General features: G+C 41.5%; 1 protein-coding gene across 1 annotated transcript in view; it reads left to right on the forward strand.

Annotated features, from left to right (window-relative positions):
• The first annotated feature begins 3319 nt into the window (after window positions 1–3319).
• Window positions 3320–24507, forward strand: part of mmp11a (matrix metallopeptidase 11a) — a 40449-nt gene continuing 19261 nt past the window's right edge. The window contains exon 1 of the mRNA XM_061730637.1: window positions 3320–3516. Within this exon, the coding sequence (XP_061586621.1) occupies window positions 3412–3516 (105 nt within the window). The 5' untranslated portion in view covers window positions 3320–3411. The remainder of the gene's footprint in view (window positions 3517–24507) is intronic.

Genomic DNA, 24507 nt, shown 5'->3' on the forward strand with positions numbered 1-24507 from the left:
ATTATAACTCACAAAGAATCATTGCATCAGTCAACTGTTGAACAGTAAAAGTATGAAGTATTTCTTAGAAGATTCATTTCCGCACAAAGTACAGTAAAGTAAAACAGGCCAAACTCTTCTAACATCTCACCAAACCAGCGCCAGCGCCTTCTTTAACTGGGCTGTAATCGTGTGTAAAAGCTCTGCGTGGAGTAACGTTAATTACAGTCTCCTGTCCAGAAATCAGTGGTGTCACTTTCTTCTAGAGGCTTTCCCTTTTCTCTTTCATTACACAAGTGAGATGACAGGCCTGATGTGGCGCAGAGCTTGCAATTCCTTGTGTGGCAATCGCATTTTATTAGAGCTGTTTTTCCGTGTTAAAGTGGGCTTCAGAAACCTGAAAACCATTAGACAGGAAAGCACTGCTAAGCTCTTCACTGCTGTTAGTGGTTGCAATTATAGAAGACGCTCACAGAGCTTGTTTTTGTTGTTTTTTTGGAGAAGGGGACAGCAGGTCTCACAAAAATACAGATCGTGTGGACAGCAGGAGAAGAGCCAAGAAAATATCCAAAGACATTAAAGCATTTCATTTCATTTCATTTATTCCATTCATGGTATATATTCTTAATAATGTTGTACAAAATTCAATGAAGTACACATTATCACCATGAAAGAAAAGGAGCAGGAAGAAGAAAACTGATACCTGTCCCTCTCTGTTAATACAATTACGTTGACTTACTGAACACCAATATATCTATACACATATTTATAACAAGAAAACAAACAAAAATATCACTCTTCTATCTATTTTTTTTCTCTTTCTCCTTCTTCTTTTTTGTAGGCACTTATCTTTTCTTTTTTAAACATTTTCTTAAGCTGATACAAACTTGTGCAACTTTTCAGTTCCTTGCTTTGTCCATGCCATAATTTTACACCTGTAACAGAAATACACATTTGTTTTAGGTTTAGCCTTGCAAAAGTATGTTTGAAATCAAGCATAACTCCAAAGTCAGAAGAAGACCCAAAAGGACTCCAGCATAAAAAAAACAACAAACAAAAACATGAAAAAGCCAAACTCAAACTCGTTAGAATGCAAGGTTTTTGGGAGAGTGACGTCTGAACGTATGACAAAACCCTGGATGTTTCTGGATCGTCACAACGGCTCCATCTTCACTGTTTCTGAACCTAATAAACAAAAGTAAGTTTAATATGTGACCACACCATGAAGTTTGAGGAAATGCCACAATACTGAACTCTTATATGCTGTAATTTTGCCTCGCAAACACAAAGAAATTAAAGTTGTGCTCGGGAACATGAATCTATAGACTTTGATTCTCTTTGGGACAGTTTCCCTGTTTTTAGCAACGCTGTGTTGAATCAGCAAACAGTTTATTTGCTTTGTTAAAATCTCATTTTTCAGCATGCAGTCGTGTGGACAGACATTGCTTTACAAAATTTACAACTTGGCATCTGCGGTCATGGATTGGAAAAAGTACAAGTATGTCATACAGGACTCCTGCGGCTAAGATCTGTCAACATGCAAATTGAAAAAAAAAGAAAAAAGCTTCTTCCCGGGATCAGTTTTTGATCATATCGGATCGGAGTATCAGAGAAATACAGCCACAGTCAAACAACAAAATATAACTGTTTTTCCCCTGCTGTTATATGTAATGAAAATGAAGCCCTCCCCAAAAAAAGAAGAAAAAAAAACTAATATGGTCAATACTAAGTACCCCTTTAGGAGGACTGAAGAGGTTGCAGCCAGGTGGTGCTGCTCCTCTGTTCTTGAGGATTTTTCATCCGCAGCAAGTGTGCTGGTCTGAATCTTTTAGGTTTGTGTTCAAACGATGCGAAGAGATAAAGATATACACCAGTATCTTAGAGAACCAGTTGTTACAAATCATTATTTTTTAAAAAGCAGTGAGTCATCTTGTTAGATCATTTCAAAGTTTTAGGGCGATGGTTGAAAACGCCCGATCACCTCTCTTCTTCCTCTTTGTTGTTGGAACAACAAACAGCTTCTGATCTGTCGACCTGAGAGAGCGCATGGCTGCAGCAGGTCGGGACAGAGGCCGTGGGGCAAGGCCACAACGACATTTAAAAGCAAATAAAATGATTTTAAAATCAGCCCGGAAGCAAAGTGGGAGCTGATGTCATGATACCAAAACTGGGTTTATGTGCTCATGTCTTTTTTGTGCCAGTTAAAAGACAAGCTGCAGTGTTTTGAACCAGCTGGAGTCGTGAAAATAACTGCTGATTGATCCCTGAATACAGTGCATTATAGTAGTCAAGTAGTACACTGAGTAGTACAATTTATCAAAAGCATGGATTAAAATATCAAAATGATGCAGAGCAACGGCTTGACTTTGTCTCAGAAGAAAAAAAAACTGGACTTGACTACTGATTTAATCTGTGACTCAAGTGTAATGTCACTGTCCCGTCTGAAACCCAGGGTTCTTGCAATCTGTGTCAGATAAGGGTTCAAAGGAACCAAACCAGATTACCCAGATTACCAGAGCCCCCTGTAACAAAATTCCCTGACATCCACACCTTCATTTCCGTAATACTCTCCAGGAGCAGCTTCACGGAGAAGCCTTTTCCTTTTTCTAGTGGCACGTTAACCTGGCTGTCATCGGCATAAAGTGAAAAGACAAATTGGAACAAACGAAATTTCCAGCAGAAAAAAAAAAACATGTCCACTGTCGAGCACGGTGTTGGAAGGGTGATGACTTGGGGCTGTTTAGCGGCCGCAGGACCAGGATATTTTTCACTCATTGATCCAAACAATTAAAGGCAAATATGAAAGCATGGATGAAGCTCAGTTAAAACTGGGTCATCTAACAGAAAAATGGTCTGAATCACCGCAAATTTACATCAGAATCTTTGAAAAGTGAAAAAAATGTAAGAAAAGAAGCTACAAACAGATATTTTTTTGCATAAACTTAAAAGAAGGGTGCTAAAATATCTACACAGTAAAATATGTAAAATAAAAATCATGTAGTGCAGTTGCTACTTAGGAATACACTACTCATAGAATACACAAAAATAACTTTTTAATATGTGTGATTAGTTAAATGTATTTAAAAAAAAATCATTTTCAAGAAATTGTTACTATTTAACTTATATTAGCCCCTAAAAACCTATTCTGGCGTCTGTCCTGCACTGGGAGAAAACAACAAACCGTGAGGCAACAACAGCATGTGTTTTGAGTTGCCTGGCATGGCAGTGAGGGGGTTAAGAGTCACATGGGAGCGGGTGGTATTATGAGCCTGCGGCTGTAAGAAAAAAAAGTGTGTGAGGAAGGGGAAAAAAAACCAAAGGCAACAAAGAAATCTGTCTATTTAAAAAGAAGCTGTGAGCGACGCAGCAGCCGTGCGCCTCCCGCCTCCCGCCGCACACCGACCCGCTCCGCCGCGGCTCCACACGCTCAGGATGCGGACGTCCCTGCTGGCCTGCTGCTGCATCTTTGCGCTGCAATGTTTCCCGAGCATGTTCGCTCTCACGCTGCGCGGACCCGGCAGGTCCAGAGCTGCACCGGTGAGTCCGACTTTCTCTCCTACACCCGTCCGAGTTGATGCAAACTCGTGGATGTGTTTGTCTCTCGCGCAGAATGAGTTGGTTTGCATTGACTTCAAAACTGATACATGCTTAAATCATTTATTTTATTTTTATGCAATCTGTATTTGTGGACTTTTTTTATTTCTCTCTCCAAGTGAAAGCAACACCCTCACCTTCCAAACACATCTGCACTTTCATGCACAAGAAATTAGACATATAAAGTTTTGTTTGTTTGTTTTAATTTCATTGAGAATTCCAGTTGTTTTCCTTGTTTTCAGAACTTTTTCCAGATTGTAAAACAACCAAAGATGCTTCTTTAAGACAACTGCTCACTGATCTTTCTCTCTTGGCATTGTGTTATGTGGCATCGTGATTGCTGCAGATCAGCAAACCTTACAAACACTTGCCTGTATATTGCTCTGCACATCTCCTGATGCTCAAGCTTACAAAGCTTACAGAAGCAGTACTTTTGCACATGTGGATTTGTTTTTCTTATGTTTGCAAGAGATATTTTAAATTAATGTCATTCTTTGGTTAAAAACACATGGATTTAGTAAAGAAAACTGTCAACCATCCTTCTCTAAGACCATTGCTCATGCATTTCCCTCTTGGGATTGGGTTAAAACATATTTGAGTGCTTCCGACCAGCAACCTACCAAAACATCTGCATTTGTTTTGACCTGCTTATGATCAATTTATCAGCGGCTGCTGATCAGCAGCACCTACCAACATCAAAACGTTAAATGCAAAAGCAGCAATATGTGAAGTTAGGAGGAGATAAATATGAGAAAGCTCCATGATGATAAACTCTGATCTGGGCCTGTGATGTCACAATATCCTGAACGGCTCTCTGGCAGTACAACCCCACAGTACAGGTTCGTCTCCACATCCCAGCATCCTCAGGTGCCGCACTTTTGCACGCTCTTCCCCCAGAATCACTTGGACCAATGACACTAATGTTGTAATTAAGAAAATGGTTATTTTAGACACGCTCAGGATTTGACCCGTCACTGTAATTAGCAGCTCTCAGAGCCGTTTCAGAAATTACTGTTATCAAAGTTTATTTTTCGTCTGCTCAGCAGCAACAGAACAATGTTGTTGCGTTGATACGCCACATGCACGTGTGATGACATCAGAGCGTTGCCAGCTCAGGTCTATGAGGAAGAGTAAAGAAAACAAAAATATCCAGGTCTGCAGGCCAGGAGGAGGTAATCACAGCTCTTTGAGCCATTTGTCAACAATGTCATAAAATGAAAGGGCCCATCATGGACCCGACATGTTGGCGTCAGCAGGACGAGTTTACCTTCTGACGTCATCATGTGTTTGTTTGGACATTTTTCAATTAATTGTCTCAAATATATTCAGGATCCCACAAAAATGGAGAGTTCCATCCGTCCGTACATCTGTCCATGCATCCATCTATCCATCCACCCATCCATCCATCCACTAACCCACCCACACACCCATCCATCCATGCATCCATCCATCCACCAACCCATCCATCCATCCACTAACCCACCCACACACCCATCCATCCATCCACCCATCCATCCCTTTCCAAATAGTAGTGTCCCAATCCAATCACATGATCAGATATTGGAGCTGATCATGTGATTTCAGAATGATTGGTATCGGATGGAAATGATGGGATTTCTTTTTCATTTTAATTTCACTAAATTAAATTAAATATTTATCTACTGTATATCAGGCGTAACCTTAAACTTTGAGTCATGTCAAGTTTTGTTTTTTTGGTTTGACTTGGTTTTTTGTAATCCTGCTCAGCAGGGATGTGGTTTCTTTAAATGAATAAACTATGGCAGGATGAGGTCGTGATGGGTGCGAGGTCCATAATTGTGTCCGCCACAAAACCACGTTTTTTTTTTTTAATTCTGCCGTCTCTGGGTCCGACTCATCCAAACCCTGACACCAACTTAACGACTTAGTCGCTACATTGAGCGAGTTTTCAGACCCCCCCGACAAAAAAAGTGAATAGCAGATCTAACAACTCTTTTCTGGTTGTGTGACACCAGGACTTTTGTAGACTAACTTTAAGACTTATTATAGTTAATGAAAACTTTGACCAAAACTGAAACTCACAATAAAAACTTTTTTTTTTTTAAACTGAATAAAAACTAAAATTGACAATGCAAAACTAACTAAAATGGAATTGCAGATAAATTAACTTTGTTTCCACTATGTTTTTTCTGATTCTAATTACTCCAAAGAAAGAATAAAGGATTTTTGTATTGTTGATAGGATTCTTTCATCCAAGATTTTTTTTCAGTGATATCTGTCAGTTAATACCTCTAAAACGAAATAAAACTAACACTAAAACTGAAACAATCAAACTGGATTATTTCAGAGTCTGTTAATGAACCAACTCAAATCGATTCCCACGCTTCTCAGCGAGCGGACCATGCTGCTGGTTGCCCCTCCCTCAGACAGTAGCTGCCAATCCAGCGCTGGCTGATCTCGTTCTGGCTCGCCACAATCACGTAATAAATTATAATAATTGTTAATAATTCTCATTAATGTGATGGTTATAATAATTATTCGCTGGCTCTGGTTATGGTCTGGACAAGCAGGACGGTTGGAATTGGGACATAAAACCAAAATTTACCAAAGAAAGTTCGTATGTAGTCGGCAACACCGACTGGCGTAAACATAGAGCAAACTTGACGCGGCCTCCTCAGCGTTTCAGAAACGCAGCGCTGCAGCCATTTCTAGTGGTTGGACGAAAAAACAGAACTGCTGGTTCTTCTTTTTCTTCTTTTATTTGTGGCTTCACAAAATATCGGATTGGTACTCGGTACTGGCCAATAGTCAAGATGAAAAGATGTGTTTTTACTCCTGGGACGCCTGGCAACTGTCTTGAAGGTCTACACACCTTTTGTTGGTCAATTCATCAAGAGGTGATAATCAGCAGAATTAGTTGCTTTGCAGTGGTCTCCAAAAAAAAACAACAACAAAGAAAACATGATGCAATAAAGGAAGCACTTCCTGGCAACAAGTACACATCTGACTCTTTCAAAACACCTGCATTTGGCAGTTTGCTACCTACCGATGATGAATTTATCAAGGTCGATGTGTTTGCACCGCCTGGCTGCAACTTACCCTGTTAGATCTTATGGTAGCAGTGGGGTTGCTTAGTATTGCTCATTTTTGTTTTTCTATGCCTAAGGTTATACTTTTCCTAATTCAAAGATAAACCGTTATATTTGGAGTTTGATCTTGTTTTTACACACAAAACAAACATATAACAGGTGTTACTCACTTTTGCACGCAACTGTAGCTTGGGTTAAATTAGGCGCTAAGACTTTTAGGTTAGGGGTGAGGACAGACCCAGGGTCCAGTTTAGAGTCCACAAGGGTAAAGTTGCACTTAAAGTCCCCCTCTTAAAAAAACGCAGTGTGCAACGCCATCGGGGTGACAACAGGTTGGGGCGACAAAACGAACGGTTTCAATCTGTCTGAAAGTCAGAGCCGTCTCTTCTGAGAGCAGAGAGAAGTCGCTGCCGGCGGTCTGCATCACAACTGAGCTGCACGTCGCGGCGCTTCAACCCCTCAGAGAAAGGAGAACAAATGTTGACTCCTCTGTGACTGTTTATTCCGCTGTTTGGCCATCACACCTCTGCAGGAGATCATAGGATCAAATTATTGATTGATGAAAGCGAGACGGCATAATCTCACAAATGTGGTTCAGAGGAAACAATTGTAAAAGCCACTTCAGCGTGAACTTGTCTCAGCTTGCAGACAAGTGCAAGTGCAAACAGCAGCAGCTGGGAATCGCTCGCACAACCCGGCACATCGAGCACCTCTGCAGAACAATCTGCTTCTGTTTTCATTCAACCGTGTCCTTATGAGTGGTTCTTACATCTCTGTTGCAGTTTTCGGCCTGGACTTGGACCGCTGCAGCGAGGCTGTTTGGGTTTCACCTGAAATGAATTGTTGTGTTATTTTCCTGGTTGTTTTTTTCACTTTGTTCCCCCGTTGTTGAGATGGTGAATGATTGCACAGGCATGGACAGGCCTGAGGGTGTGTGGCGTTCAGGCCAGCGGGGTACAGCGAATGCCTGCCCCCCCTCTGAACCGGAGAGAGGTTGCAGCACCTGACTGTTTGGATTTTTCTTTCTGTCAACAGAACCTGACTCCCCTGATTTTTCCCAGCTTGTTTTTTATGTTGTGTCGATGACTCCAGGCGTTGCGATTGGTCGGGAGGCCGTGAGAGCAGCGGTGACATCAGAGTCGGTTCCCATCGTGCAGATCTAGGTCACAGCAGTGCCGAGCTGTGAGTGGTCGGTGAAACACAACGTGGGGGGGCTAAAAAGAACATGCATATCTCCATCATAGAGGGAATCGGATCCATTTGTGGCGCCAGGAAAAATGCTGAGATCTAGTGTGAATACGTGACTAACAAGGTGAAGGAAGGAGAGGAGCATCAAGTTCTGGGTCTCAGGACGGCCCGGTGGCCCGGTGGCCCGGTGGCCCGGTGGCCCGGTGGCCCGGTGGCCCGGTGGCCCGGTTCAGGCCCCGACAGTCTTGATAACTGACTGCAGTGAGAATGAGGATGTCAGGTGGTGGGCTCATGAAAAACAGTACCGGAAACACAAAGTGAGCTGAGGCTCAGAGTTTAGGTCATGTGACCTCTTAAACCCTGCTGCCCTGTCGTTACAGCCTTTAATATAACTCACTGCTTCAATCATTCTCGATATATATTGTTGTAATTTACTTAATACACAGAGACGTGTATATTATTCTACACAGTATTCTCATTAATATCAGACTTTATTTCGAGGTAGGTCCCTGCATGGATGCTGCCTTTAAACTTAAGACAAAAAAAACCCCCACATTTTTAGTGCATTATTAATTCAGCAGGATCATCCCACATGCACAAAATGGGGACATCAACCACAATAACTGAGATATCTGACTGGATCTGGCCTGGGTGTCTGCTGTTGTCGGCAGAAGGTCTGGCAGAAGCAGGGAAACTGTGCAGGTACGAGTCCTGCACGGTGCACATGCAATCAGGGAGCACCTTTAGTGGAGCAGACGTCCATAAGGCCTTTAGATTCTCCAGGCCTCAGACTCGAGCCCTAATTTGAAGGACTCAGACGTGAGCACTGTTGACTCTGGCAGAGTTCAGACGTGTAAATCGGACACAAGTGCACAGATTTTCATCTCAGGTGACATAAGATGAGACGTATGTTGAGTTTGAAGTTCGGGGCTTCAGCTGGTAAATTCTGCACGGTCGCATGTTTAAACTCACTCATTGTCTTCTTTCATAGTTTTCCAGCCTACTGCTTCTGCGCAGAGCTGCAGCTGCAGCTTACTGACGTCAGTAGAGGCGAGCCGTCATCAAGCGTTGAAAAAGCTGACTGCTGCGTAACCTGGTTCAGACTCAACTTTGGCTTTGCTTTGATGGCTTGGACTCGGACGCTGTGGTTGTGAGACTGGACTTGGACTCGGCTTGTGCCGGGTCGTGTTCTGGGATCCACGTGGCATCTGCAGGAAGCCGGCAAGGTGCTGAACCAACACTAATTTGCAGGCATGGCTGTAATGTGCACATGTAGCCGTGTCCGACGCAAATCTAAGCTTGTTTTAGACACATGTGCTTCAAATAAATAAATTATATATACATATAAACATCAAGAGTGTCTAAATAAACTTTGACAAAAGACGAAGGCTCTCCGGGCCGTGTTCACGTTAATAATCTGCAGCACCAATGAAATCATCTGGTAGTCATCCAACTGCCAGGCAAACAAGGTTAAAAGTTTTCCTTTTTTTCTGCTGTCTCAGAATAGATAAGATGTTGAAGCAGACGGCTCGCTGCCAGGTGTTTCTGATTCCCAGATGACATGTAGGATTAGCAGGGTAAAGGAGGAGATAATAAGGTATTTTCTGATGAAAAGTTGAACCCTCTCTTCTCAAATCAGGAACAATAAACCCTCCGTCACTGTAAGCCCTCCTTTGTCCCTGTTTCTCAACGTGAGCACACCCTTTAAATTGAAACCTTATCTTTCTCTGCAAGTAAACACTCACTTATGACTTACTTCCTCGCATCCGGATTCACGGATATCGGGTTTAGAGAGTTTTCTCTCTCACAGTGAGATATCTTGTTGATGAAAAACCTCTCAGGCGCGACTTGTTTTCCTCTCGCTTGAAAGACGGGGCACCATCGCCCGTCTGGGAAACCGTCTCCTTTTTGTGTTGAATGCAATCTTGTGTCGCCGTAGAGGTATTCTGCAAATGCCAAGGGGAATTTTGATTTATTCACGCATCAACTTTTGTAATTTCCTTTTTGGTGCCCCAAATTTCCGTTGACCGTTCCCTCCACCTCTGCTGCAGTCACAGCTTTCCCACCGGCCTCATTCGAAACACATGTTAGGTGTAAGTGACGGATTCAGATGCCACTGCTTCTTACTGTGCATTCACACCGAATGCGTCAAAAATCGCCCGTGGTCGCTCAGGACGCCGGCATCACGTCGGCTGGTCAACGCCTGCAGTGGGGGGGGCTTTCAAGCTGCACTGCAGAACTAGAGGGAAGAAAGTGTATATAGCCTACATATACACATATATATATATATATATATATATATATACATATATATATATATATATATATATATATATATATTATATATATATATATATATATATATATATATATATATATATAGCGTGCACATCTTGGGTTTCCTTTTTCATCGTATTTATTGGATCGTACTTTGGGAAGCTTTCTTTATATTTCTGTGTAGACAAGAGGGAGTTTGATGCTCCTTAACAAGGTTGGTCCCGGATTATCAACCATCGGTGAGCCTTTGTTTATTTGTTTATTTAAAAGGATCCCCATTAGTCTTCACCATGGGAAGACTATTCTTCCTGGGGTCCACACATAGACATACAAAAGATGATAATAATAATAATAATAATAATAATAATAATAATAATAATAATAATAATAATAATAATATAACATGACAATAATAATAATAAAGATGACAATAATCCAACTCAAAAAGGGTGAAAAACCTTCACTACAATTCCTGAAATAATAAATTGAACCAAAAATAAAAGATTAAAGGAGCTTGAGGCTGTTTTTTTTATTTGCAAAATGTGCTGCAATTCGGTCCCGATTTTCCCGCGCTGTCCTGCGGATGTGACGTCACATGACGCTGCATGCACGTTCTCCCCGTTCTCCCGTGCCGGCTTCACTGTTGGCTGCAGTACCCCCCACGGCCGTCGTGGTGAAGGGTGGCGATAGAGAGTCTCATTTCTTAAAAGGAGCCTCATGCTCCTTTAAGTAACCAACCATCCACATCTTAAGTAGCAATATTTGCTACTATCACCAGATCTGTTCCGCTTATGAACAAGATAGTTTACAACGGGTTTATAATATACCCATCTCTCTATTTATAGAAGTATAAATATATATTATATATCATAACATACTCATACATTATAATATACTCATACTTCTAAACTATATATACACTCATAGCTTACAGAGATTTAGAATATATTTACTATTACATTTATAATATATATAATATATATATATACAATTTGCACAATAATCACAATATATACCTCGGACTGATCATAACTTCCTTCTGAACCACAGCCTGCTTCAGTCTCCTTTTAAAACCTGACATCTCGGTTCTCGGTGAAGCTGCAGTCCGTCTGCGGTGAACACCACTGACACACCGGGTCGTAGTGGATTTGGTCATGTTTAAACTGTTTTTGTGATTAATAAGCAAGTTTTTTATGGATTTTGCGTTGGATCGATATAGCAGAATAAAATAGTTCAGGCCATCCAGCTCCTCAACCATCAATTACGTGTTTCACATGAGCAGAGTTCAGGTAAAAACATTTAGTTCAGGTAAAAACATTTAGTTCAGGTAGAAACATTTAGTTCAGGTAGAATGATTTAGTTCAGATAACAACATTTAGTTCAGGTAGAATGATTTAGTTCAGATAACAACATTTAGTTCAGATAAAAACATTTAGTTCAGGTCGGATCAGCAGAAATGTCAGTTTGCTGGATGAATTCCTGATAAAATAAGTTTGTTAGTGCACAGCTCTGCTCATGTGTGCATGTGAATGAGTATAAGTTTGTACACGAAAGTACCATGTGCATTGAGGCTTCTTGCTTTGGGAATCCCGGTCTGTGATTGGACGCTGCCTCGGCTTTGCCGCTGCTTATTTGCATAAAGTTGAGATTCTCTCAACTTCAGATTTACGCTCTGCACGCCTCCATGGCGCCGCTCCCAATGCCCCCAAGCTTTCATAGACAATGAATGGCAGCCGGACGGCCATAATGCACTCGTTGTGAATGCACGGTTACAAATTGGTCTCTGAGACGTCACATGTTGTGCAGTTAAACTAACAAGAATTTAAGGAACTCCAAAACACAGGTTTCATCTGCAGCGTGTGTTTCATAGTTAAAAGGTGGCAGGTGTGCTGGTGGACAGATGCTGAAGCTGAAGCCACAAGGGTGATGGCGTTTTTAGGCTTTTAAAACTTTTAGGTTCAATTCCTTGCGGTCGGAGTTGATTTTTGGTGAATAAATAAATGAGTTTCTGCCTGAGGACGTGACGTCCAGTAGGAAATGATCTGCAGTCATCATGCTAAAAAAATCATGCTAAAGGAACATGATGCAATGTTTGTTGTTAATTGTTTGTTCTTTTAAAACTATTTATTAACATCATGGGTGACACAGGTAAAATCAAAGTCATGTTCTACACATGCATTCTAGCATGTGCACACACCATCTATTTTCCCAGCATTCCACACAGTTTTCCAACCCAAGTCTTAAAACAAAAGTAAGTCTTTCCATACAGTAAATTTCTTGAACGATCCCACGCCACTAGACCAATGTTGGAGGGTCTAGTTGCAACCACCTTCTAGTTATAGCTTTGCTGCCACCTGCCAAAAGAATCTTCAGCAAGTACCTGTCCTTATGTAGGACTGTTTCTGGATCTTACCAAGATATAGAATAACAAAAAAAAAATCAAAATCCATCCCTGTTATTTTATCTATCTCGGTTGACACCTCCCTCCAAAATAACTGGATTTTCGGACAGGCCTGAAAGATATGAGAGTGGTCAGCCACAGCCACTGTTTGCAGTGCTGTTAATTTAGGAGTTATGGAATATCTCACCACGTTTTTCCAGCCAAACTCCCTTAAAAACCTTGAGTTTCTAACTTTTGCCTCACATATTTCTACCCAGATCTCTTCTGATATTTGTGTGTCTGACTCCTCCCATTTTTGTTAAATGGATAACGTAAAGTGATTTTTAGAGGCTTGTATACTTCCAGAGATTCTTGAGAACATCTTACTGAAGCACACAGGAACACCAGGCTCTGTTGGGTGAAGGGCTGTGTCTGCCTTTTTTTTTTAATTGTTAATCATTCGCAAAGGTACCACCCACAACATTATGCCCTAACCGCCTAAGACCTGGCGTGCACATATGTGGACATCACACATTTCATTACTTAATGGGGGCCTGACGCAACAAGAAACATACAATGCATCAGGTCTTGTGAGGTTAAAGGCCATCTACATAACTATTTCAACTCCGAAGTAGGAATGGGCGATATTTTATCGTTCACGATATACCGTCAAAAATTTCCTCACGATAAGAATTTGTCATGTCGCGGTAAAAACGATAAATTCCCGTTGATGAGGTTTTTGTGTAAAACTGATTTATGGTTATGTGTTAAATCCACGCACAACGTACGTGAAGGAAGGAAGGAAGGAAGGAAGGAAGGAAGGAAGGAAGGAAGGAAGGAAGGAAGGAAGGAAGGAAGGAAGGAAAGAGCAGGAGGAAAGAAGGAAGGAAGGGGAAAAAAGAAGGAAGAAAGGAAGGAAGGAAGGAAGGAAGGAAGGGGAAAAAAGAAGGAAGGAAGGTAGGAAGGAAGGAAGGAAGGAAGGAAGGAAGGAAGGAAGGTAGGAAGGAAGGAAGGAAGGAAGGAAGGAAGGAAGGAAGGAAGGAAGGAAGGAAGGAAGGAAGGAAGGAAGGAAGGAAAGGGTAGAAGGAAGGGAGAAAACAAGGAAAGGAGGAAGGAAGGGAGAAAAGAGGAAGGGAAGAAGGAAGGAAAGAGCAGGAGGAAAGGAGGAAGGAAGGGAAAAAAGAAAGAAAGAAAGAAAGAAAGAAAGAAAGAAAGAAAGAAAGAAAGAAAGATAAATTCCCGTTGATGACAAACATGGCGGATCTGAGAGCGAGATAGATTCATAGTTAAAAAGGTGGAGTTGAATTGGTATTTCTTTTATCGTCATTTTTATCGTTATCGGGATAAATGCCAGAAATAATCGTGATACATTTTTTAGTCCATACCGCCCATCCCTACTCCGAAGTATAGTTTAAATATCCTGACGTTTGATTGATTTATGTTACGGTAAATGGGACGTCCCTCTCTGAAACCGGGCCTGGACTCGGACTACGTAACCATCCACAGTGGGATGTGTTTGAATGCTTTTTGCGTCGACTCCTGTTGTGTACCGAGCACGTTGTGTCAGGTTGTTCTTTAGACTAGCCGGTCTTTGTTCGGTAGCGTCTCAGATCAGGGGTGTGAAAAGCTACTCAGAGGACACAGGTTGTTAATCGAGGTGCAGCATGTCAGCTGCATCACATTTAACTTGATGTCATTGATGTTTCAGACAACCCCAGAGGTCTCTGCTGGTTCTGTCGCCTTCCAGCCTGCAGCTGTTAAACACATGAGCTGCTGCGTTTATGCTGCGTTTACGACAGAGCAGCACCCCCCCCCTCCCCCCCAGAACTGCAGGGGAACCGAGAACCAAAAAACAAAAATCATCTTCATTGTTTCTTTAAAGCGGAAGCATTTAAATGATTTAACAAGTTTCAGCACAGCGGGAGAAGAAGCCGCTGCAACCGCTTTTCCACTTTTACTTTCAGGATTATGAAAACTACGTTAAAGCAAAGTCGTGAAAACAAGTGAAACAGCAGAAATGCTCTTCACTCCTCCAGCAACGGCTTTTCAGAACTGAAATCAGGACCGTGTTTTCTGCGGTGCAGATGTGTTGTGGTTGAGATCCCTAAGGAGTTTCTCTCGTGTCAGAGTGAATCCGTGACCCGTCAGGGTGGCGGTGCTGCGTTTATTGTCGACTGGAGACACTCCTCAGATGCGCCGTGTAAAAACATGTTTGTGTGTGCTCTCTGAATACCGCTGTCAGATCTCCTGCAGAGCTGCGTGCACGTCTTGTCATCACTGTAACCAGAAACTGTATGTGTCTATACTTGTAAAGGGCACCCCCACCTCATCTGACGCCACCATCGCAGACTCCCTTGTGTGCTTGCACCGCCAAGACGCATCCTCAAAGGCTCCGGGCTTTTTTGCCTTCTCAGCAGAAAGCGGCAGATTAACTGTCCCGAGGACAGCTTCTTCTTTCTTCTTCCTAAATCGTCTTTTTGCAGGAGACGAGGGCCGTCTGGGTGAGAAAAGTCATAAAAGTTCTGTGTCATCTGCTGAGTCGTGGATCTGGAATCTTTTACATTTCAGCTTTAATCATAAAGCTCTTATTGGGAAGGTAATTAAAAAATGGAGAAACACAAGCAACACAATCAGTGCTGAAAATTAATGGGCCAATACATTTTTGTGCAGTTTTCTTTGTTGAGTTTTTCTGTAGACTTCTGTAGATATCGTATTCTGGGTCTTAAAGTAAGGCAAATATAAAACGGTCTGAACCATATTTACTCAACATAAATGATAATAAAAAGCAGATGCCAGGGGGGAAAATCATCAGCAATGATCCTAGAGAAGCAATTTTTGCTGCACATCTCTCTGTTCTGAAGCCATTTCAAAGCTGTCTGGACCTCATGGTTGCCTCCAACAAACCACAAGACTTCTGGATCTGTGTCCTTGGAAAACACCTCATACCAACCGTTAAGCATGGGAGTGGAGGGTTAGTGAGTTTGGGTTGTTTTGCAGCCACAGGAGCTGGACACCTTGTAGTCATTAAGTTTACCATGAACTCCTCTGCAGACCAGATTATTCCAGAGGCAGATGTGAGACCATCTGTTCAACAGCTGAAGTTTGGTTTAAACTGGTCCGCACAACAAGAAATAAATCCTAAACACACAGCAGCAAATATACAACACAGTGATAGAAAATTAAAGAAACTGCAAACTACGAGTCAAAGTCCAGACCTCCGACTGACTGACATGTGGCGGGACTGTAATCGAACACAACAAACATAAATGTCTGCAAACGCTAACAAACTGAAGATTGAACCAAAATCCACCCACAATGACTGGTGATGTCATACCGAAAATGACTGCTTTAGGTCATTAAAGTAGTCATTTGCATTGATATACAAGCCGCTGAATCACAGGATGTTTTTCACACTATTCATTTGCATTTTCAGTAGAATAAATATTGACACAGTGTTAAATGTAACATGATTTTTTTTATCTGACGTCCTCATTTGGACACTTCTTATGAGACATTTGCATCAAAGAGACATTGTTGTCATTACGTCTGCTATAAAGGTGCTATAAAGAGTCCATGGAAAGGCTTTAGTTTTTTACTAAGGCGGGTACAACATACTCCTTTACTGAAAACTTCACCTTTAATTCACGGTATGTTCACTTTCACTAACTGCTCAATGATTGACAGTCGGTGCTGTCAAAAAAGAAGTAGGCATGAGCCAACAAGGTTGAGAGAGGAAACTCAAACCCTTTCCACATAAAAGCACTTAGAGCTCTAAGAGGCAAGATGTTATTCCAAAGGACACAAAAAAACACTTAATAAACTCAGGAGCTATCACCCCACCAGAGCTGCCGGTACCGACAGGTCCACATCAGCCGGTTTCTGTTGGCTTTCTGTTTCTTTTGTCAGGCAAAACAAAGCAAAGTCCCTAAATAAGCTAAAAAATGAGACTGAAATCCACAACTGTTTCTGATAATACAGCCTGATAAATTAAAGAAAGTAACAAAAAGAAACAAACCCTGTGATTAAGATAATCCTTCTGTTGGGTTTTAACCTTGAACTTTGATGTTGAACCCGTCATGAATCAGCCTGGTTTATTTTCAGTGGAGGGGTCAGACAGGTCAAGCAGTACATTTGACACCACGTTGGGGGGTTTAGTCCTTCAACTACATGATTTTTCTTTGGGGGGTGGGTTCTCTACCTCTCTCTCTCTCCCTCCCTCTCTCTCTTTGAGCACTTAGAATTAGCTGAAGCTTTATGAGCGTGAAACCCGACCCCCACCGGAGCGGCGTGATTGGGATCAGGCACCGTCAGTCTAAACTGTCTGGGCGGAGGACGGAGGTCAGTCTGCGACCGGGTGACTCAGCTCAAAACACCTTCCTCAACAGAGACCGCAGAGGCTTTCGAGCAAGGCAGACCCGTCTGCAGGGGACGGTCAAACATCCAACATGACATCACTTAGTTAATATCATTCTGACATTAACTAAGGTGATACCAGCCAGGCGGACGGGAAACTCCCAAACTGAGACGGTACTGCAGTTAAAGTCATGTGCAAACACACACTCTTCTATGTGTCGAGAGACATACTAAGAATCATCTTTGTACTAAGCAAAAATAAACTCAGACAAACCTTTTATGCAAAAAATTAAGCCAGAAGGAAAAAAAAAAAGAATTAAATCATGTGGTTCATAATGAACAACACTACAGTTCTACAGCTTAGCTCCACCATTAGCAGCGATAATTTGAGGTACTTATTGTGTGAATGATATGATCAGTCTTGGATGTGGTTGTGGAGGAATTTTGGCTCATTCCTCTTCAGTTCATTAAGGTTTTTGGGCATTCACCCACCCACACTATTGCATTTAATTCAGGGTGAGGTCTGGAATTTGACCACGTCTTTTGTTTTGAAGCTTTTCTAATGGAGGTTTTCTGGGGTGCCTCAGGTCACCTCAGGTTGCTAAAGTTATCCAAGCTTTAGCTGTTGGACGGATGGTCTCAGATTTTCCTCTCGAATACCAAGGACTTCAGAGGGATCTTAATGACAGCAAGGCGTCAAGGTCCTGTGACAGCAGGACGGCCCCAAACCATCACCCTGCCACCACCGTGCTTGATAGTTGGTATGAGGTGTCTGCGATGGTAGGCTGTGATATTCCATCCATTAATCGAGTAATCGGATAAAACTTACTTTTGCTTTATTAAGGCCCAATTATAAATATCCAATAGAAAACACGACAGATTACTTAATTAAAAACAACCAATTTGTGTATTTTATTAGAATAATTGACATTTATTTACATATTATGCAAACTAGTAAACAGTTTGTTAAATTTTCCAATAAAAATAAATCAAATTATTTTAAACTTAACACATCCTGAAACATTAAAAGAAAACATATTTTTTCTAAGTATCAAAAATAAAAAATATTCTTAAATACTGCTTTTAAATTGTGCAACTTCACATTCAGAACCAACACGTTTCAACAGAGATGCTTGGCTGTGGACCGGGACTCGGCACAAGAGTCTTACACCATGTGGACCGGGACCTTTTTTATTATTTTTATATATTTTTTATTCATTATTAATTTGAAATAATCCCACGCCTTCGGCCTTTTTTGTGTCTCTTCCTCTTATTACTTTCGCTTTGCTGCGTTTTCTCATTGGTACTGTCACTGTTGTCAGTCCCGGGCCGGCGTCTGTGCAGCTAAACTGTTCACACACGTTACGAAAAGCTCGACGCCGTCTTCTTCCGTTCTATAAGGGACACATGCGTGTTAGCACGTTGTGTCACATTAAAAAGAATCTGTGCGAAATGTGAAGTTTAAATGTATTTTTTATTTAAACGTGGTTTCAAGGCAGAGGAAATTCCCCCATCATTTTTTGTAATCGAGGTACTCGAGGAATCATTGCAGCCCTAGTTCTCACCAAGCATGGTGCTATGTACTGTGGTCAAACATCTCCCTGTTTGGGCCCGCTAGAATACCCGGGGATAAAGAGGACTTCATAGTCGACACGGTGACTGAAAGGTGCTTTGGTCCTGTGTTTCTACAAGGCAACTGCACATCATCCTCATTCTACTGTTTCAAATGCAGGACCTTGTTCAGGATTTACAGACTCCAGTTATCCAAGCTGCATGGGCGTTCAAGTCACTAATAATAGATGATTGCTGGGTTTACTTTTATCAACTTAAATCCTGTTTTATTCCATTCCACATGGCAAGCCCGGTCCCGTTCTCGCAGGGAGTTACCAAAGGGCGATAGTATTCCTCTATACCCTAGGATCACCTGAAGACACACCTCTTGACGTCAAGGGCTTTACTGAGTGCTAATCCTTCTTTGGAGTACAAGTTTGGATGAAAACGCCTCCTAAATAATTATATAAATGTAATGTGAAATATTAGAGGGCTTTTTCTTTGTAAATTATTTTAGTTTTATTTAAATGGATATTGGTTAACTTTTGGGAAGTGTCATCTAGCCGTCATGGTCTCTAATTCTTACTATTGATAAAAACCACCCAGATTAGCTTTAGACCCCCATCCTGATGGCCTCTTGTGGCAACTGCGTATCACTTCACGTCCTATCATGGACATCATGGCGGATGCAACCACTGTGGGTCCTAATGCTTATTTTCTGATGTCATTACCGAGACCCAATTTCTGTTGTGGTACTTCATATTACTTCAAATAGTACTGAAACCACTCAAAACCACTAAACCGCCATGCCCTCTGAGCCAAAAATGGCTAAAGTTGCTTTGTGTTACTTTAATCTTCATGTCGCTTTATATTGAAGCAGAAACAAACGGCACCAGCTCGAAGCAATAATTTAGTTCCACAGAAAAAAAAGTATTTTTTTCTGAATCAACTTTGTTCACCAGGTTTGTGCAAGCAAACAAAGGTCTCAAAGGTCACTAAAAAACAAAATAAATGAATAAAATAGAATAAAAGCTAGCATATTGAAGAAAAATTGCACATATATAAAAGACAAAACCAATATTTATTATGTGTTACTTTGGTCATATTGCATCTCGTGAACACCTCCCTCAGAGGAGATTGTACAAGGTTTCTGAGCCTGAGGTCAGAGCAGCGTTCTGGCAGTGAACTTGTACAAGCAATAATTCATCTTTCCCTCCTCCAACCACTTTTTTGTCAAAGACATGGAAACTAGACCATACAGGCATCGTCTGGCGCCGTGCCGGTTAGTTTAACCTGGAGGTCTAACAAATGTAATGAATGCATTTCCTCCCTCAGCTGCCTTCTCTCTTCGCTTTGTTGATGCATTCCTACTTTTTTTTTTTTTTTTTTTGCCAACATCGAGTGTCAGTCGGTGAACAGTTAGTGGATGTGCACCGACTGCGAGCTAAAGGTGAAGCTCTCATTGAAGCAGTGTCCCTTTTATAACGTAAGACACTTAATTAACTTTATGAAGATTTCTTAACGCTTAAACATGATGCAACTGTGTTGTCAGTGGATAATATCAACTTAGTAACATGCATTAAAACCCTCATGTCACGAAGGATGCCGAGCGTCGGTCTGAATTCTTTGCCAGTTAGGTTTTCCACTATTTAGTTTCATGTCAACAACCCTTAGACTGACAATGATAAGCTGTTGGGTTTTTTTTGGTTAATCTGAGGCTTTTGTTATCAGGCCTCGCAGCAGGAAGCCAGATAACGACAGAGAGAACCTCCGTATCAAACTTGTCTTACAGAATAACAGCCAATGCAAGGCTAATCAGAGGCAGGTTCTCTTGGAATGCATCTGAAACGTCTTGCACAGGCTCTGTTTTGAGGCTGTTAGTGTTTTCATAACAATCCCAACAAACCACGTAGGGAAGAACTGCAGGACATGAACATAAACATCCCCCCCACCGAACACGAGTAAGTGCTTTGTGTAGCGGAATAAAAAACTGAAATCTGCTTTAAACAAAGTGAAACACAGGAGGTGGATCTGGGGGTTGAGGTCGGGGTGGGGGGTGACAACACTGGGAGGTATTTTTTTTCCTCCTTGTTTTTCGTGATCCAGACCCATCAGTCACTCGTTTTGCAGTCCGGAGCACATTCCTCAATCCTGCTGGGTTTTGTTCCCCATAACCTCCAACAGCGACACGCTGGGGTCCTGGAGCGTGTCTCGGGCTCGTTTTAAAACACAACAGGGATGTTAGCAGATAAATAGTCTAATTCTCATTAATTTACTTTGATATTTTTTATGACGTTATATTGTGTTGTTATATGTTATATTTTATGACTTATATACACATAGAAAACCTTCTAAAAATAGACAAACTAACAAAACTCCCAGGTAAGAAAGGTGTTAATTACAGAGGAACCACAGAGGGAACCTGTCCAAAGACCACATTCTATTGTACATAGGTCTTTTTGGAAAGATGACCATTGCTTAAAGAGGGAAATCAAAGATGCGTACCGTATTTTGTGGACCATTAAGCACGGTATCCATGAATGGTCTATTTTCATACATAAAGGTTTTAAGGATCAAAAAACATATATAAAGCAAAACAAAACAGTCTGGTAAGTCGAACTTTATTCAACTTGTTCACAATAACTCAGAATATCGTTCAGTTGTAACTAAAACAAAAAAATAAACTCACATTTTAAATCACTTGTCTTCCACGAATCCACCAGTAGAAATGGAGGAGGTAAGCGTTGTACTACGTCCTGTTCTCTGATTGGTTCATCGTTGCCAGCGATAGTGGACACCTGAAGTTAGTGTGAGGTTGGAACAACGTTGTATTCCAAAATTTGATTATAACTGGATTATTATATGGATTTGAAAATTGGATTTATGCTAAAAACCTAACATTGACGTCTAATTACAGTAAGGTAACATGGACCAGATGCTGGATGATGGTTGCTTGCCAGCGCTACATAATTAGTTATTTAACCTGGATTATAGGACACACTGCCGATTTTTGAGAAAAATTAAGGATTTTAAGTGCGCCTTACAGTGCGGAAAATACGGTATTTGGAATTTAAAAAATTCCATATATTCCCCAAGTAAAAGACGGTAGGAGAGACTAAAAATAAACTTTTCGGTTGTCAAGGAAAATGACAAACGTGGACATTTAGAAAGAAACATACATTGTAAAGCACGGTAGAGGTAGTTTCATAATGTTGGGATGTTAATTATCACCAGGCTCTGGGACCTTTGTAAGAATTCAAGTAAAGATGGATGTTATTTAGTGGAGAAAACGCTGCTTTAGTCTTGTAGAGAGTTGAGACTGGTACAGGATGGAAATGACCCGAAGCACAAAGCTAAAAACATCCCTTGTGTGGTTTAAGGGGAAACTTCAAACTGATGGAGAATGGTGGTATGAATTAAAACCACTGCTGTGCATCAGCTGAACCCGTCCAGCTGGTTAGAATTGGAGCACTTTTATCTGGAGGATTAGGTAAACTCACCCATCACCTGCAAGTGCCAGAGAAGAAACATATGCAGACATTTGCTCTTACTTTGTCTTATTCTGCTTCAATCAAAGTGGTTGAAAACATTGTTGTGTGTGTCCCATTCTGACCCCCTTCGTGGCTGGGGCACTGGGAGTAATGTCAGTCGTCCTGCCCAGGGACACTTTGGTGCACAAGGGAGCTCCTACACATGCCTTAATGCAGTTGTGGTTAGTTATGGACCACACTGCTGCTCTGCATCCTAAATTAAATTAAAGGATCAAATCACCAATTTATTTTATTTTTTTAGCAATTTACCTTAACAGAATTGTGGCTTAATGCAATTTCCCTCAAGGCTAAACCATTCCTGCTGCAGTGTTTTAGAGGAAATAAATGAAAATGAGGGAAAGACCACAGTCCCGGTGGTCTTGAAAAGAGAGATAATGTCAAAAACAGGCTACGGGAAGATTCACAGGATGTGATGATGAAGTTAATTTGTTTTCTTTTTACATAATAAATTGATAGCGTCTTTTCCCACAGGTTGTTGTGAACACAGCGGAAAAGGAAATGCACGTACTTTTGTGATAGGAGACGAGCGGCCAGCAGTCCGCCGCTCTGCAGAGCTGCAGAGCTGCAGATGTGGCTCAGAGGGAATGCACTGACTCAGATGAGGAGGTGCGGATGGGATGGTGCTGCTCTGTAATTTTCTTGTGTGGAAATGAGGAGAGCCATTTCCTCTGGATCTGGTGGAGGGGGGCATTAACGATAATGGGACAGCCTGGGACCGACTGTTCCTAAAACTGGGGTGAAATATGTGGCTCATTGACCTGATTTGTGACATTTTTCTGTGGTCAACCTCCGAGTTCTGAATGAATACAAAAATTATGCTGATTCATGTTAAACCAACATTCAGATGCATAACAGCCTGTTTTTGTGGTTTGTTATCATTTCTCCATCAGTTGACACTTGATTATCGTCTTCCTTGCTCACTTTAAAATGATTCTTTTATCTTTTAGCTCCATTTATGGCAATGGACTACCACTTTTATCAGGCTTAAATATCTCATCAACCGTGAAAGGGACCAAAGCAAATTTGGTTTAGACATGCACAGAAATACTTTGACTTTTTCTTTTACCTCCAGTTTTTCTTGGTCATCTTTTCATTTAGAAAAACAAACACTAAAAGCAGAGAAACTGGCAACGGCTAGCCATCGCAAAAGTCATTCATTGATGATTCGTTGATAATCTTGTATCGCTGTAACTGACTAGATGGGACTGAAAAACCCATCCAGTGTTTCCCCTAGAATTTTTTTCAGGCCCGGTGGTACCCACCGAAAAAATCCTAAACAGACGAGGCGCGTGGGACGGCATATTGGACATGTAGCAATATAACAAAGTTTTACATTAAAAATCATTGTAGGCCTATATTGCTGAATGATATCACTTCAATGAAATAATAAGATTTAATCTAACCTTTAACCAAAGTGTCATGGGCCTGAAAGGTCTGACCCATATGAGCATTGAGCACATCTTTTTTAGATATTTCAGAGGGATCTCTATGAAAACCCTCTGGGATGGTCCTCTTTTAACGGCTGCTTGTGCTGACGGCATATGTGACAAAACATCCCTATTCACAATTGAGATTATATCAGTTATAAATAATTTAAACATTGTAGAAGATTTTTTTTTCCCGTTTGGTTATAACAGAGTTACATGCATTTGACTGGGGAAAAAATGAACCTTTAGTGGTTCTACTGGAAAGACAATCTTTTGTCTGTGTTATTTTCATCATTATTGCTTACCAAAAAAAGAAGCTCAATCAGAACAAAAATGTAAGCTAAACAACAAATTGGAAGTTTACCATGGGGAGTGTGGTACAAGCAAGGGCTGTATTTATGGTTATTAAGCCATTTGGGATCCCAGCCAGATGTTTAAATGCGTTTTTTTTTACTGGGTCACCAGTCGGACCGGTGTCAGCGACGGTAAAGGCTGATTTAGGGTCCGCTGTACACCAACGCAGAGGTACGGCGTAGGGTACGCGGCGACACGCACGTACGGTGCGTGTCGCCGCGTACCCTACGCCGTTGGTGTACCGCAGAACCATAAATCAGCCTTGACGCTCATACATGGCTGGCGCTAGGACCCCGCGGACGCATGGTGCGTCGTCGGTGTTTTCCTTCATGCTTCCCTGCAGCGTCTCATGCAAACACAAACACACGGACCTGCAGAAACATTTCTTTATATAATGTTGTCTGTCGCCCGCGATATTTTTTCTTTCTTTTTTGGCTAGCTACAAACTCTATACATCCCATAATATATAATAATATCCCCGCGCTCTCAGCAGCGTTACTAGGCAACGAAGCAGGTTGACTCGTTGCAGAACAGCGCTGCAGAGGCTCCTAAACGTAAATGATCATTGATTTATTTTTTTTAGGCCTGGCGGGGGGTCTCGTTGGCCTGGCGGCCCCGCCAGGCCTATATAATGGTAGGGGAAACACTGCCATCCATAAGCTACATTTCCATTAGTCGGAGTTAGTTTCCCCATAAACCTAAGAAGCTGGAATTCCAGCAGATCCATCGTCAGTCCTTTCAGCCGTTGTGTCTCCATTTATAGTGATGGACCTGGCAGGATCCAT

Source organism: Cololabis saira, chromosome 9, assembly GCF_033807715.1.
Source record: "Cololabis saira isolate AMF1-May2022 chromosome 9, fColSai1.1, whole genome shotgun sequence".
NCBI lineage: Eukaryota > Metazoa > Chordata > Actinopteri > Beloniformes > Belonidae > Cololabis > Cololabis saira.